This window comes from Monodelphis domestica, chromosome 1 (assembly GCF_027887165.1).
Source record: "Monodelphis domestica isolate mMonDom1 chromosome 1, mMonDom1.pri, whole genome shotgun sequence".
Taxonomy (NCBI): Eukaryota; Metazoa; Chordata; class Mammalia; order Didelphimorphia; family Didelphidae; genus Monodelphis; species Monodelphis domestica.
The window spans coordinates 112580176-112597820 of NC_077227.1; the positions used below are offsets into that span (position 1 = coordinate 112580176).

Consider the following 17645-nt stretch of genomic DNA (forward strand, 5'->3'; position numbering starts at 1 on the left):
ATCCTTTGCAAATGCTAAGGAACTATAAAAAGTCAGTTATTATGAGGCAATTCAGGTTGTCATTTTCCCAGGATACCCCTTGTCACCCCCTCCGCTTGGGGTAAGCCCTGAGCTCTAGGCAGAGACCATGAGGCATATCTATGGCATCTACAGACCCACCTTGTAGTCAGAAGGATAAAGCAGAGGGAAGGGAGCCTTCAAGACAGTTTTATTTTTGGGGAGGGGTGAGAAGGCATGAAATTTAAACACATGGCCCTGGATGATGATATCCAGAAAGTTTCAGCTTCCAGCAAACCCTTAATTTTGACTTCTGAGTGTTTTTCCCCAGGAGGTGGTTCCTGTGGGTTTGAGATTTGCCTCTCTCTAGATAGGAATTGAGGGAGGGTCTTGGGAAGCTAGGCTTTCAGTCTTCTCTGAAAGAGAACCCATATCCTATAATGGAAAGAGCACTGGCCTTAGGGTCTCTAATCAAATGGAAATAGGAATAGGGACTCTGTCTATGATTTCCTTGGGTGAGGAAACTCCTTTTTAAAATGCCAATTAGCATCTTCTCTGCAATTGAAGCCTTAGGGAGTTGCCTAGACAACTGAGAGTAAGCCAGGATATGTCTAAGTTAGGACTTGAATGCAGATCCTCCTGGCGAGTCCTGATACCTGATTCCCACTGTAATTAGCAATAGAACTGTCATTGCCCCAAACATATTGTCCTCGAGTCTATTTTCTATCTGTAAAACGAAACATTTGGACTAGGAGTTTTTTTCATCTAAGTCCACAAACTCTTTTTTAAAAATTGATCACTGGCAATGAAACTGAAAGACATTCCAAAGAATATATTTCAGCATAATTGATTTTCTTTGTAATCCTGTGTATTTTATTTTATACATTTAAAAACATTCCGAGGAGTTCAGATGCTTTGCCAGACTTCCAAAGGGGTCCACCACACAAACAATGTTAAGAACCCTTGGACCAGATGTTTTCTGAGCTTCCTTTCAGTTCTAACAGTGTATGATTTCATGATTAATTTAAGAGGATAGGCAGCCTCCTTATCAGCTGAGGGAATAAAAGATGGCTGAGGTTAATCTCTTTATTTGGGATCTGGTAAGCTTGGAAGAATGTTGTTCAGGCATTTCTAGTAGAGTCTTTATGACTCCATTTGGAGTTTTCTTGGCAGAGATACTGGAATGGTTTGCCATTTCCTTCTCCAGCTCATTTTACAGGTGAAGAATTGAGGCAAACAGGATTAAGTGACTTGCTCAGGGTCACACAGTGTGTGACCAGATTTGAGTCTGAGGCCAGATTTGAACTCAGAAAGATGAGTCTTCTTGATTCTAAGCCTATAACTCTATTCACTGCTCCATCTAGTTGCTCTTGAAATACAAATAAGCTTTTTGAGGGCAGGGACTGTTTTATTTTCTATACTTTTATCTCCAGCATTAGCACAGTGCCTAATATCTGCCTAATGAATGCTTATTGGTTCTTTGATCACCATACTATATACTCTTCTGCAAGCCAAATAGTTTAAAGCAGAATTTTTACTGATTTTTCATAAGGACCATAAAATGCCAGAGCAGGAAGATCTTCCCAGGCATCATAGAGAATTTTAGAAAATTAACACTAGGAGGGATCCTTGAGGTCATCCAGTTCAACCCCCTCATTTTACAGATGAGGAAACTAATGTTTGCAAAGGTGAATTGACTAGCTCAGTTTACATAACCTGAACCAGAACCCAGGTCTCTAGAATTGTAATCCAGGGATCTTTCCATTCCATAATGGTACCTAACCTCCTCAGTGTAGAGTTTTGGAAAACTGAAACCTACACAGAGGATGTGACTGGCTTAAAGTAAGGTCATATGGTTAATTCATTAGTAACAGAGTCAAGACAGGAACCCAAGTTTCCTGAATATTAATCCAAACCTTTCTCCACCATATTGAAGTATAGCCAACAATCCATGATGACAGCAGGATCAGAAATAATAATAATAATAATAATAATAATAATAAAAACAGTAATAAATGACATACTGTACATAAAGTCAAGCTCTACCATAAAGTTATTTAAATGTTGATTTTGTTAATAATTCATAATCAAACCTCTAAATGGCCATACCCTCCCATGACATCATCTGGCTGATTGCCCATCTGTATGATGGTTTCTGCCTCTGTAATGCCATGATAGCCATGAGTGACATTAGGTGGGGCATGCTGCCTAATAAAGATTAGGGGAGTAAGATGGAGAGTGGAGGTTATGAGAACTGTAATTAAGTTTTTCTCTTCCATTTTCTTTTCTTAATTATTTAATTTTCTGCCCACGCATGACAGTCCTTCCCCTGGCCAGTTTCTGGCCCTTTGATCCTACTTGGGAATAAGTAGGCTTCTGCAGGTTGACACTGAAAGTGTAAACTGAAGACAGAATAAGAATTTCAAGTTATGCCAAAATAACATCCTCATCTACTTATGAAACCTCCTTGGAACCCTAGCCAGCTTCTTGGACCCCAATTTACTATATAGTTTGAAAATCCTTTCATAAGGCTTCTGGAAAAGTCAGCCTTATTCTATATCTTCTTTCAATCCTCATTCTCCCTTGTCTTCTCTTTCTTCCTTATGTTTTCTGTATCTAGCATCATGTACATTCTTTGGGTATGTCCCATCTGTTATGTATCCCAACTTCAGTGCCAGAATTCTCCAACCAGCGGTCACTTATGAAGAATCCACTCATTGAATTCATACCTTATTTAAGGAAATTATCATAGGGGGCAATTTTCCAGGATAGTCTAGTTTTCTGTGATTCTTGGCAATATCTTGAAGTGATTCATGTCATTGTAATATGGGAATCTTTGGCTTCCAGCCTGGGGTTCTTCCAAACAAGACAGGTTTTTTTTTTAACTTTAACTTTTTATTATTATATTTCAATATAATTAATTTCTTTGTTATTCCATGAATGCTATTTATTTGAAAATTTTTATTTAATTGATTAATTTAGAATATTTTCCATGGTTACATGATTTATGTTCTTTCCCTCCCCTCCTTCCACTCCCCTCCCTTAGCCAATGAGCAATTCCACTGGGTTTTACATATGTCATTGATCAAGACCTATTTCCATATTATTAATATTTACACTAGGGTGATTGTTTAGAGTCTACATCCCCCAATCATATCTTCATCAACTCATATGATCAAGCAGTTGTTTTTCTTCTGTACAACAAGACAGGTTTGATATTCAGCTTTTTAAAAAGGATGAAAGTAGTAGAAAGGTGAGAAAGAAACAACTGGGTATAGGTGAGGATCTGTGGCTAGAGCCTTTTTCTCTATCCTTCAAATGATGTACCTCATCTTTGTTGTAGCCTGTATCCAATGTGCTAATAACTCGAGGCAAGCTGGAATATCATAAATTTGCATATTGATTATATGGCCATTTTGTCTTAGAATAAGAAAATCTGGGCTTGAGTTCCAATTCTTCCAAATACTAGCAATGCGACTACACTGAACATTTCTGAGATTTGATTTTCTGATGAAGATAACATATACTCAAGGGTTATTACTATGATGAAGAAACTTTGTTAAGCTTTAAGTGCTATAAGAATTTGTTATTGTTATCTATAATAGCTCCTTCCCTTTTATTATATGGTATTTTATTTAATTTATTAAAATTCATTTTTTCATCCAATTTGTTCATTTTTCTTTTTTCTCTTGTAGGTTTACATCATCAATGTGACTTGGTCTGATTCCACCTCCCAGACTATCTACAGGAGATATAGCAAGTTCTTTGACCTGCAGGTGGGTTTTTGTCTCTGTGGCAATACTGTTTTGTTTCACTTGGAAGGATCTGTATTTCTCATTTCTCCTTCCTTCTTTCTCTTCTTCCCTCCCTCCCTTAACTTGACATAAAGAACACTTTTCAGCCAAAGGCTTAGAGGTCAGAGAATAGCAATAACAGATGATGCAGAACTCTTGGATCAAGCCATATTTGTGAGGGCAGTGTTTCCTGAACATTACAGGGTTCTCCACCAAGGAACAGATGCTTTGGGATATTTTCCACAGCTTATTTTGCTTCATAGAACCTCAGAACTCTCCTAGAGGGATGTTAAGGGTAAAATTAGGGTTGTTGACTGAATATATTATTTTAGTGGTTGCCAGGGATTTAAATTCAATCCCAATAAAATACTCAAGTCAGTTTGGGATTTTTATGGTGGTTTAATTATAATAGTAGGAAGAAATTAAGAAGGAGAAGAGGGAAAGAGGTTTAAGATTTTCTCCAGCCTAGCCTAAGCCAAGGGAAGTTCAGAGGCCTTGGCCAAGAGACTTTCTCAGAAGATTAAATCTAGCTCTGCTTCCAGTCACAAGGCCTCCTCCGAGATGAGGGGCCTCTTTGGAGGACAGTGCTTTTTAGGAGGTCAAGGAAAGAAGGAATCAGCCTAACTACTCACCAAGGTCCCTCAGGGAAGATGCCTTACCTAAACCACACTACAGAGTCAAAAATGGCAAGCACACCAAAACACTGCCCTGCTCAATGTTGCTGAGAGAGACAGAGAGAGGAAGTGACACGAAATAATAGGCAGTTCTTTACATCACTTCCTGCATCTCACATGTACCAATGGTAGCTTAAGCTTGACAGCCAGGGGGTCTGTCAGTTGTTTCTGATTTGTCACTTGCCAGCACATGTCAGTCATAGTCCATCCTCCTCACAGTTAATCCTTAAGTGGGGGTGTATACATTCCTGGTTGCTAGAATTCTAAAGACTAAGCGGGGTGGAGTAAAACTAAAATTCATAGGGAGAAAGGACTTGGATAGTCATCTAATCTTGCTATCTTATTATCATATAGAATCTCAGAGGAAAGGGATCTTAAAGGCTTTCTAGTCCAGACTCTCAACAAATTCAGGAATCCTCACTAAATCATTGCTCACATTTGGGCTGATCATATAACCTTGGCTTGAAAACTGGCAGTGATTTGTTTGGAAGTTCACTATCTATCTAGGCAGCTTATTCCATTGTTGAACAGCTTTTTTGTTGTTGTTAGAAATTTCTTCCTTTTTGAGTCTCCCTGTAACTTCCTGCCATTGGTTCGAGTTTCCTTACCCTTCTTTCCTATTGTTTTTTTCTAGATGATGTAAAGATGGCTAAGCACTGTTTTAGAGTGTGTGTGTGTGTGTGTGTGTGTGTGTGTGTGTGTGTGTGTTTAGGATGAGGCAAAAGCCACTATACATTGAATAAATGAAAAAAGGCTTATATTAAGTACTATGTGCCAAGCACTGGCATTTCACATTCTGATTGTGAGAAACAACACAAAAAGGAAGGTTAAGCTGCATGAGGAATGGAAAGACTTTGTGGTACTTAAGCTACAATGGCAGGATAGATGATAAAGCCTGGTGATACTTGGGTTACAGTAGGAGGAATTGTAGTTGGTGACTTTCTGCTCATCTAGTTGTGAGTGGAAGATTTGATGGGGTAGGATGGCATGTTGGAGTGACTGACTCACTACCATTGGGAAGAGAGAATTCAAGTTAACAAACATTAAGAAAGTCCTTACTATGTGCTCAGTTTGGGAGTCAGAGTGGATCTGGGTTCTTTCTAGACGATGGAGGAGTCAGCATTCAGTTATGTGGGGTAGGGGACATTGGTAGGAAAGTTGGAGATAAGCACTTTCTCTGCTAGGCTCTCCATCTTTGATGTTTTAAAATGTTAGATAATACTGAATTATACAGATGACAATCCATTCATGAATTGCTGGCACCAAAACAAATTGATCATCTGGTGGTTTATCTTTTGGTGATGACTTTCTCCAGATTGCGCTAAGCCAATCCTTAGACAACAGGCATAGGATCATGGAATCAGGACCGGAAGGGAACAAAGAAGCCCACATAGATAGTCTACATGCTTTGAATCTGTATTATCTCTATTTCATACTGCATGCTTAAAAAAAAGTCTGTGTTGCTTGCCTGTGCTTCCTTTTCTTCTTTTTTTTTACATGTTAAAAAATATCTTTCAATGACCCATTTCTTTTATGACATTGTTATTGTTAACCTTTTCCTATCCCGTTTCGCCTGTCCATAAAAATTGAGAAAAGAAAGAGAAAATATTTGTAATATGCAAATATAGTCAAGCAAAATGAATTTATTTGGTAATAATGCCCCCAAATGAATGTCTCTTTCTGCTCTTTGTGTCCATCACTTCTGTGTCTAGGAGTGGGTTTTATGCTTCCATATTATTGCATTGATTAGTGTTTTGAAGTCTTTTAAACTTGTTTGTCAAGTTCTCCTATAACTTGTTCTCCTGGTTCTGCTCATTTCACTCTGTAGCAGTTCAGATTATTTAAAGATTCTCCTAAATAATTTATTTTGCAATTTCTTATGATTCAATAATATTTCATTACATTTATACACCCCATTTGTTTACCCATTTCTTAAAGAAATTCCCCTTAGATTGTAGTTCTTTATTCCCCCTCCCCTTCTTTTCTCTATGTCATGATCTGAAAGTTATTTTTTGCTTATACCTATTCCCTTCATCTCTCTTCTCCTTTCTCTTAATAGCACTCCCCACCTTCTTACCCTTTTCTCCCTGGTTTTCCTGGTTTTGATATATTTCCATATGAAACTCTGTGTGTGTTCAGGCAGGTTCTGCTTCCTTAGACCATTTCACTTAAGAATGAGGTTCACCTCCCCCTTTATGTTTGTATACTCTTCTCAGCCACTATAATTATGAGAATCAGCAAGTTCCTTTTCCTTTTTTTTTCCTTTGTATCTTAGTATATTCTTCTCTTTACTCTTTATTCCCTTACCATTCTTCAGATCCTCAGCACAGAACCAATTCATCCCAGGTCCTCTATTTTTCTCATTTAACTCCTTCAATAACTTTTGAAGACATTAAGATTCTGAAGAGACAGTTGCTTCTTCTTACTCATTTAGGAAGCTAGCATTATCTTATCATACAATTTGCTCCAGTTGTTCAAATACATTTACCTTTCCAGATTTTTCTGGACTCCCGAATTTGTATGTCAAAGTTCCTGCTTAGCTCTGGTCTTTTCATTAGAAATGCTTGAAAGTCTCCATTCTGTTAGATGTTCTTTGTTTTTTCTTTTCTTTTGTATGATTCTTCTAAGCTTTGTGATAAAAGTTGGTTGTGGTTATAAGCCTATATCCTTTGTCTTTTGAAATATTACATTTCAAGAGTTTTCATTTTTAGTAGTAGCTGCCAGGTCTTGTGTGATCCTCACTATAGATCCTGCGTACTTGAATTGTTTATTTCTGGAGGTTTGCCAATTTTTTTTCATTGATGTGGAAGCTCTGTGACATTCCTGGGACTTTTCTTCTTTTGAGGTTTCTTTCATGAATGAATCCTTTGATTCTAATAGATCAGTTTCCCCTTATGACTTCTTAAAATAGAAGAATGTTCAGGGGCAGCTAGATGGCTCAGTGGATAGATAGTCAGGTATAGAGTTGGGAGATCTTGGGTTCAAATTTGACTCAGACACTTCCTAGCTGTGTGATCCTGAGTAAACCACTTAACCCCAATTGCCTAGTTACTACTCTTCTGCCTTAGAATTGATACTTAGAATCAATTCTAGGACAGAAGATAAGGGTTTAAAAAAATAATATCCAGTTTTAAAAAAAAGTTAGACTTTTTAGAAAGTCTAATGATTCTTTTTAAATTTAAAAATCTTACTTCCATCTTAGAATCAATATTAAGTATTGGTTCCAACGCAAAAGAGCAGTAAGGGTTAGGCAATGGAGTTTAAATGACTTGCCTGGGGTCATAAAGCTAGGAATTATCTGAGGACAGATTGAACCCAGGACCTCCCCTTTCTAGGCTTGACTTTATTCATTGAGCCACCTTGCTACTCTAGCAATTCTTGAATTATCTTTCCTTGGACTTATGTTTCAGGTCATTCAATAAGCATGTTTTTAGTACCTACTATATACCAGGCATTGTGTCAAGAGATTGCTTTTCATATCAGATGTCCTACATTTTCTTTTGTTTTTTTCAATCTCTTGGTTTTGTTCCAGTATTTCTTGCTGTCTCATGGAGTCACTTATTTCTGTTTAGTCTATTCTGGTTTTCAGGGAACTTGTGAGTAAGCTTTACTACTTTCTTGTCTAAACTGTCTCTTCTCCTTGAAGTTCTTTCCTCCAGAGATTTTGACTTTATAATCTTTTTTAAAATGTTTGTAGATATAGTTATGAAAAGTCCGTATTTTTCTTTGTTCACTCCTTGAAGAGTGACTGCAAAATTCCTCTCTTCTTTTGGTGGATCTCTTAGATTTGCTCTTATTTTTTATGTTGGTTGGTGTTTTCTTTGAGTTCTCTAGCTTGAGTTCACGAATGGAGGCTTTGACTAGGGGCAGGTTCTGCCCTTTGCTGAATTTTCAGGTGGGGTGGTGCTTTGTGTCCCCATGGGTCTTTGAGGTTCAGAGTGCAGGATATTCAGGGACCTCTCTTGTGTCTATCTCAGAGGCACAGGAGAGTAACAAAATATTAGGGACCTCAGAGCCCCTGTACTTGATCTGTCTTAATCTGTGAACTGTGAGGCTGACTTGTTATTGATTACCCTGGGGCTTTATCAGGGGAGCCCTCTGCTCTGGATGGCACCAGACACATAGCCTTATAGACAACACGTATCCTTGACCACTCCAGGTCAAGTCAGGAGGCTATGCTTTGGCTTCATTGGAAGCCACCTTTCTTACTGGCTTTTGGCTTTTTTTTTTTAATGCGATTCTGTGGACTTTTTTCCTAGTTTCCCTTTCCTCGTTTCATATTATTTAATTTATTTTCCTATTTCCTTATATTCCTTATGTTTATAATTCTTAATTACATTAGCATAATGGCTAAAGCACTGGACTTAGTCCAGAAGGTCAGAGACACAATGCCATGACCCATTTTACAGAAGAGGACCTGAGGCTGGGTGGTAATATCTTCTGAATCCTGCTCTCTTGATTGGTGAGTCCTTAGCTCAGACCACCATTTCATGAGGGGCCCCAGCTATGGTCACTTTACTCCCAGAGTGATTGATTTCTCCTATCCACTCTTTCTTCTTCTGCTTTCCTATCTATGTTGCCTTCCCTATTAGAATATGTTTCTTGAGGATAGATACTGCTTTGATGCTTGTACTTGTATCCCCAGCACTAAACACAGCACCTGGCATAGTGCTTGGTAAATGATTTAATTATCTATCTAATAGCTCCTTCCTTAGCACAGGGCCTATCATGTAGGAAGGGCTTAATAAATATTTTATTATCTGCCATCTATCTTTCTAACTATCCATCTGCCTACCTCCCAGGGATGTTTTGAGGATCAAATGAGCTAACATATCGAAAGTCCTTTATAGCCCTTAAAGCACTGCACATAAATGTCAGCTATTGTTTTATTTTATGTTGCCAACCATCTTACAGTCAGAGGTTTTGGTCATTTCAGCTTTTGTGGAGCCAAGTAAAAAGAACCTACTTTCTTTTTTTAAGCTCATTAAAAAAAATAAGCAAGGAGCATGGGATTTGTGAGCTTCTTGCACCCTCCTGCCCATACCTACCCCCTTTTTCTGTTCCTCTGCAACTCCTGTCCATTCTCCAGAGGTCCTTTTGGCTTGGGCGGGTAGAGTTTTGCAGAGCTGCATTCATCAATGGGGTTAGTGTTGCTGGACAGGAAATGATGTCTCCTTTGGGGAGGGGGAGCCCTGAAAGGTCCCATTGATAAGAGAAGGGGGTCCAAAGGCCAGTGGAAAACTCTCACTGTAGAACTTTTCCCCCTTTTCTTTTTCAGCCCCTTCTTTTACCTCCCCAATGATAAAGTATCATAAGAAAGGAATGTATTTCCCCTAGTCTCCATCATTTCCTGGGGCTGCCACAGGGACCTCTTAGTGCAGTACAGTTTTCCAAGAGTCTTAAGAATCTGACTATGAGATGACCATTGGAAATGGGCACGATCTATCCATTTGAGAGATGATGCTGTCTTACATACACAGCTGGGGAAGGTTTTATCTTGGAAACTTGGGGACTTGAAAACCCTTTGAATGTCTCTAGGAATTTCTTTGGGTTTTAGCCTCTCATTTAAGCATTGCGACACGTGTCCCCTTTTTACAGAGGGGAGGGACCATATTCAGAATAAATGGACTTATCCACATTCACCTGCATTTAAAAAAGCAAAGACTGGGACATCTGTGGGTTTCTTCTCTTAGGCATCTAAACAGCTGTTTTTGTACCAGGCAGCCCTTTTAAGGAAGAACAAATTGATTTTCCTTCTCTCCCTTCCCTCTCGACATTAGTTGCTGGGATTCAATTTTCATAGGATTGAGTTTCTTTGTTGTTACTAGGTCAGAAAAAGAGTGGCCTGCCTCACTCAGGGGGCAGATTTAGAACTTTTCTGTTCATTTCCCCTGTATTAGTCTAATCCAATTCTATCTAATAGAGGTCTGGGTATTTATTGAGCATCTACTCAATGATGGACTCTGTGCTTAGCATTGAGATTGATGCCAAGGTGGATGAAATAGCTTCCTTGCTATCCAGGAGATGGAGAGACAAGACTAACACAGGGGTTAACTTGGCAGGTTGGGTTCCTGAGGAGAAAAGGGGATTCTAGGAAATCTGAATGTGAGTATTGTTCTCAGAAGTATTTTCTTAATTTCCATTGAAGTCCACACTTCCCACCTCTCCATCTCTTTCTCAGACTTTAAGGATTCCCTTCCAAAGCCCTTAAAGTCAGTTCTCATTTGGCAAGAATATTGAGATTCACCCCAGTGTCATTAGCCAAGATGGAACAAATCAATCAGGACTGCTGAGTTTAAAGGGAGGTGTTGGCCATTGCTGATCAGGTTTCCCCAGGATAATCTGGCTTTAGATTTCTTTTTTTAAAGAAGCACCAAGCCTATATTTCTCCAACCAATACTCTGGCACCGAGTCTGTCCCTTCCTTTTGATCTCCTTGTCATGCTACTAGAATGTGTCATAGGACACCTCTACTAAGGGATAGTCAGGTAACACTGAAGAAAGACAGATAACACTGAAAAAGAACAACTACAAACAACACTGAAAAACCCCACAATTTTTGCACCCTTTTCCCAGGAGGGTGGTAGATTGGTTGGGATGGTAAAGAGCAGAACAAATGTCACTTAAAACAGTACATACATTGTTCAAGTTCTGACTTCTGCAGGTTGAAGTGTTGCAGTCACTGAAAAGCTTCTTAAGAATGATCTGATGATGGTTTGACTAGGAGACAGCATGGTATGGTAGGAAGAGAGAGATTAGGAATTCAGGGGACTTGGGTTCAAATCTCAGCTCTGCTTTTTCCTAATCATCAGCCAAAATGGAACAAATCAATCAGGACTGCTGAGTTTAAAGGGAGGTGTTGGCCATTGCTGATCAGGTTTCCCCAGGATAATCTGGCTTTAGATTTTTTTTTTAAACCACTTATCTTTCATCTGTAAAATGGGGCTAAGAATTCTTTTCCTACTTTTCAGTCTTCATTGTAAAAAATGAGAGTGTGAAACATCTTGAACAGACTTTAAAGAGGTACAGAGCGCTTAACTAATTTATATAATTATTCTATATCTATAAAAATGACAGTATGGATAGTGCTTCTTGTTTTGAGTGAGGGATTCTGTTTTGGAGGCAGTGAGAGACAGTGAAAGAGAACTGAATTTAGAGTTAGGAGTAGCCAGGATTTGAATTGTGTTTCTGACGCTTTCTAGCTCTTTGACCATGGTAAGTCACTTAAACTCTCAATTTCACTTTCTTCATTTGTAAGGTGTGTGTGTGTTATCTCTGTAGTTATTATGTCTGATGAGGGTCATTAAGATCTGAGGAGATAATTTATGTAAAGTGCTTTATGTTTCCTTAAGATCTGTATAATTCTGAGGAGTCTCATTGGATACTGGGAGAATGCCTGGGTATGGGATGATTGTGGAATGGCCATCCTGTGAAAACTAAAACTTTGGTCTGACTTCCTTGCTGTTCTTCTCATATGCCTTCTCCAGGCTTTGGGCATTTTCACTGGTTGTTTCCCATTCCTGGGACATTGTCCCTCCTCAGTTCTGCCTCCTCATTTCCCTAAAACTCAGCCTTCTACAGGAAAATGTTCCTGATTTCCCTTAGGGTGGTTTCCACTTTGTCATGTATATGTCTTTGTATACAGTTATTTTCATGTCATATCTCTCATTAGACTGAGCTCCTTGAGAGCAGGGGACTACCTTGTTTCCTTCTTCATATTTCCAGAGCTTAGTGCAATGCTTGAGACATAATATATACCGAATAAAGGCTTACTGATCACTCACTGTGGGATTTCTTGCCCATTGGAAGCTTATCAGAAGCTCTAGAATAACTAAAAAAAAAGAGAATCTTTGAGTAGGTTGAGGGTATGGCTTGTTGGGAAGCCAATGCCCCCAGTTTACCTCAGTTAGTTTTTGAAATAGAATAATCCATGAGAAAGGAGAAGAAGGTTATAAATTATAGGAGAGAGTGTATTATGTGTATTTACCTGACTCTTGTGGTCAGTTATCTGAGTGCCTGTTATAGGCTTCACTCTGTGCTAGACTTGAGAGTGAGAGATGGAGGTGTTGGGAACCATGTGTTCATTCATTCATTCAACTAGCATTTGGGGGGGCCACTGTTCAGCAGGTAGAACACGAGGCCTGGAGCCTGGAAGACCTGAGTTCAAATCTGGTCTCAGGCACTTACTGGCTTTGTGAATGTGCAAGTCACTTAGCATCTGTTTGTCTTGATTTATTGGAGGAGAAAATGGCAAACCACTACAATGTCTTTACCAAGAAAATCGCATAAACAGTATTGGCATGCTCTGGTCCGTGGAGTCATGAAGAGTCAGACATGACAGAACAATAACTATGTACTGGACACTGGTGATTCAAAAACCGAAGGGAAACAGGTTCTGTCTTCAAAGATATTACATTATGTTTGGAAGAAAGAACAATACAGATAATTAAATACAAAATAATTTCTGGGGAGGGAGGTAAGGAGGAACCCAACAACTGTGGAGGATCAGAATAGGCTTCCTTTTGGGTAAGTTATTTAAGCTGAGCCTTGAAGAAAGCTAGGAATTCTTAGAGGCACACATGAGGAAGAAATACATTCCAGGCATGGCAGATAGCCTAAGCAAAGGCATGGAGATGTGAGGTGGAATGTCAGGTACCAAAAAAAGGAAATAGGCCACCCTGACTAGAGTATGAGTGTATGAAGGGGTGCAATGAACCTGCACAAGTGGGGGTCAATCTTTCTTTTCAGGGGTGCTCAAAATCAAGATGGGATAACAAGGCTTTTATGAATGAAGCAATAGTACGCAAACTAAGATACTGTAATCATCAAGGTCTGGGTTCCATGGAGGAGTTGGGATGGGTCTTGTAGGATGGGCATGATTTGGATAGGTAGAAGGAAAAGACAGAGTGGTGGTATGAATGAATAAAGACACAGGTATAAAGGACCATGGTTTATTTTTTAGTTTGGAGATGAGGCAGGCCTGACCTATTACAATCAATGTTCAATTCCAAAGAAATTCATCTCATGGAACCTAGTTCTAGAGCTGGAGACCATCTAGTCCAATCCCTTCATTTTATAGATGAAGAAATGGGACCCAGGGGAGTTATCATTTGTCCAAAGTCACCAAAATAGCAGCCTAGGAAGAATTTATTGAACCCAAGTCCAATCATTTCAAAGCCAGCATTCTTTCCATTTTCTACAGCAGTGAAAGGTTTGACCACTCCGTTGGAGTGTGTAGCTATGATAACTTATTTGTTGTGTTAACAAAGACTCTTTTAAAAGATGTGTAGCTGTGAATCTTATTTGTCATTTTAACAAAGACTCTTTTCAGAAGTGTGTGGCAATGAGATCTTATTTTTAGTGTTACAAAGACTCTTTTTGAAAGAGAGGAGATGTTGAAGTCATTTGATCCCAGAACATGGTAAGAGTCTTCAGTTTTTTATGGAAAATGAGCAATGACTGTGTTGTTAAACAGGGCTTTTAAAAAGGACTAGATGGGCACTGAGTTCCCTTCCAACTCTAAAATTGATGAGTTCTGTGAAGGAAGCAGCATTGTTGGTGCCTATGTTGCAGGAACCCAAAAACTAATCACTCAGACCTTAAAAGTGTCATAAGATGCAGAATTAAAAGATATCTCAGAGAATATCTGACCTCAATAACCATATTGTAGGGATGAGGAACAGAGGTACCAAGGTACAGAGGTGATTTTGTTTGTAGAGGCTTCCCTATGGTCAGAGATCTTCAAGCAAAGGTTCTATGCCCATAGGCTGAGATGTTATAAAGAGTTAATTTGTTTTAGGAAGGGCTAAGTCTTTCCTTTTGAAGGACTCTTTCAATGCTAAGACTATAATTCCAGGTCACCCACATAATGAATCTTGGCTGGGGTTGGGATTAGAACCCAGGGCTTTTCAGTGGTTTTCATTTTCCATGATCTATGGTAAAAAAAAAAAAGAAAAAAGATAACAGAGGCTAACTGTCCTTTGTGGGTTGCTTTCTTTTGGATTTCTCTGCCCCTTCTCCATTGTTCATTGAGGTAATAAACTAGGATACCAGATGAAGGACAAGAAGTATGTCCTGACTTTTATTTTTTCATCATCTGAAAAGCTTTCCACTCCACTGATTCTTCCACATATCTTTGACAATCTGGACCATTTCCATGAGGGCTTCTGAGATCATTTCACATGGTGATCTAGAGATGAGAAAACTGGGGAAAGCCTTAGAACTCCTAAATGGGGACAGTTAGGGGAAATAATGAATGGAGTGCTCGATTTTGAGTCAAGAAGACATGAGTTTCAGGGAAGCTAGGTGATTCAGTGTTCTGAGAGTCAGGCTAGAGATAGGATGTTCTGAGTTCAAATTTGGTCTTCTCAGATACTTCCAATCTGTCACTTAACTCCCATTGCTTATCCCTTACCACCCTTCTACCTTGGAACCAATATATAGTATTGATTCTAAGATAAAAGGTAAGAGTAAAAAAAAAAAGACATAAGTTCATATCTTTTCTCAGATACTATCTGTTTGACTCTGGCCAAGAAACCTAACTGTTGTATGCTTCAGAAAAATGGGGATAATGGTAGTACTTACCTCACAGGATTGTTGTGGGGATCGAATGAGAAAATATATGTAAAGTGCTATATAAATGTTAGCTACTATTACCCCCTCCCCCCCCATGAAATATCACCCATTCAATATTATCTGACTGAAGAAGGGACCTACTTACCTACAAGGTTCTAAAGACAGCTGCACTGAATGTTGAGAACAGTCTGACTATTAATCTGTCAGGGGACTTGGAGGTGGGATTAGGAGAAATGAGGTGTGGAGGGAGTAAGGGGAGTATTTTAAGTTCCTTACCTTCTTGGGCCTGCTCCAAATCAGATTTCCAGCTCCTGCAAAACTTCTTTGCAAACCTACTTGACTGTTAAGTGTCCCGGGCAGTGCTCTGGCCTCTGTTGAGGAAGGAACTGAAGTCCTTCAGAAGCCCTGGCTCTTTGGCGGGTTGTTTCACAACATGACTTACAAGGAGCTGGGCTGGAGTAATTGCAAGAGCAAACGGGGACTAGGAAGGTGCTGTTGGTCCTTCATGCTGAACCCCAGCTAGTTAATGTGCAGGGTAAATATTTGGTCAGAGTGAGAGAGGGTTTTTTTTCCCTTTTTTTTTCCCTTTTCTCAGGTCACACATGGACACTATAGTTGGTGGAGGAGTTTGGGGCAGGCTTTCAGGCTGGGAACTTTTTGGAAGAGTTGTTTCTTCTTTCTCACCTGCTCCTCTACCCCTCTGACCCCTAAATTCCTCACAGATTTTTAGGGTAATCAACATTCAGTGAGCCATTTGTTGGAAGGGGAATGATATCATGGGGTTCTCAAAACAGTGTATAACTTATAAAAATTATGTATATTTGGATGTGGAATGCATGATGGATTTTGTTTTTCATTGTGAACCAGTTGACTTTTTTTTGATGGTTTGCTTACAACAGTTGGGTAGGGAAAAAAGATAAATCACAAATTCACATCACTAAGGTAGAAGGGGATAGGAATCATTAGAAAAATAGAAACAAAATTATGTGGCAGGTCAGAGCAGAGAAGGGAAAAATAATTTCTAACTGGTAGGTAACATAAGAAGTCAATTACGGAATTCCCAAGAACAAGGCAGGAAAAGCTTTATGAAGAGAGTAGTAGTTGATTCATGTCCCAAAATATGGATAGGAATTGGACTAGTGAACCCATTATAAAATGAATTTGAGTGCATAAACATGCACCCCAATGAAGCTGGGGGTGTGGTAACCCAGATGACTACTTGATGTTGGCCTGGAGGGAGAGGAGGGGAATTCTGCAGTGTCCCAGATTTTAAGATGTTATGGGTGAGCTTGGAATATCGGGAAAAAATGTTTTAGGTTGATATGCCCAGTGGATAAACCACATATAGACGATTGAGCACTGACTGTATTGTTTTTCAGATGGGAGGCTCTTAGGATCATAAGAATTAATCAATACAACTTTTTAAAACTCTTTACTATATGTCAGGCACAGGGGTAGACAGTGAGGATACAAAAAAAAGTAAAAATACATTCTAATAAAGAATACAACCTGCAGATGACTATACATATACAGGATCCACACAGTATAAATGGAAGGTAATTTCAGAGGGGAGACACCTACTAAATGTTTAGAGGGATCTCTAAGTAGACTAAGACTAAGTTTTAGAAGTAGACTAAGTATTTTTTTTCCTCCCACCCTTTCCTTATAGGTGAGGAAACTGAGGCTTAGAAAGGTACAGTGACTTACTAGTGCTAGCAAGATTCAGAGGTAGGACTGAAGCCTAGCCTTCTCCTGACTCCAAGTCAGATTAGAGAGGCCGACACCACCCAGCCTCTAACATCACCCAGAGAGTTCCTGGCAGAATCACAATGAGAACCCAAACCCTCCAGACCGGCCGTCTTCCCACTACCTTCCAGTAACTGTTCTTTTCATACAATATCATGGTACACATTCTATTTCACAGAGAAATATAAAAATGGAAGCCATATAAGGGGTCCTTTCTTAGCCTAAACCTACACGTATGTGTTCCTGGTAGGGGCAGGGAGTGTAGTAACAGAGGCAGAGAAACGCCATGGAGTGAGCTATTTCAGGAGGCCTGAAATGAAATTTTAGGAGTCTCCGATGAGTAGATTCTTTTCCACTCCCCCTTATCTTTCTCTCTAAGCCCCCCCCCCCCCCCCCCCCCAGCTAGGAGGCCAAGAGAAGAAGTGTCTGATCCTGTATGCTACATACAAGACTTAGTTAATATTGGCTGGTGATTTCATGATCCATACAGGAAAGCTAGCACATTAGAAACTGGGCCCTATTGGTATATTAGAGCATATTAGAAGACCTGTGTTCTAGTTCTGGCTTTGCCACTAAATGCCTATGGGAGCTTGGGCAAGTTAATTTTCTCCTGAGCCTGTCAAATCCTGTTTTAGACACTGTTTGATTCTCACCAAATCACTTAAGCTCTCTCTGCCTCAGTTTCCTCATCTCTAAAATGAGAGGATTTATAGCTCTATGATCCTGTGATGAGTTTCTCTTTGTTTTGAGGTGCTCTGGTTCAATGATCCTTTTCTTAAAGGAATGACCCTCATTTGGCAGAGATAGCATTTCCTTTTTTACTTGGTGACTTTGCAGAGTTCTTAAAGTGTTTGATATCA

General features: G+C 39.3%; 1 protein-coding gene across 4 annotated transcripts in view; it reads left to right on the plus strand.

Moving 5' to 3' along the window:
• The window catches only part of SH3PXD2A (SH3 and PX domains 2A), a 337587-nt gene that overhangs the window by 63123 nt on the left and 256819 nt on the right, over positions 1–17645 (plus strand). For all 4 annotated transcript variants that reach the window (XM_007479080.3, XM_001368979.5, XM_056804516.1 and 1 more), the window contains exon 2: positions 3693–3773. In XM_007479080.3, the coding sequence (XP_007479142.2) occupies positions 3693–3773 (81 nt within the window). The remainder of the gene's footprint in view (positions 1–3692; positions 3774–17645) is intronic.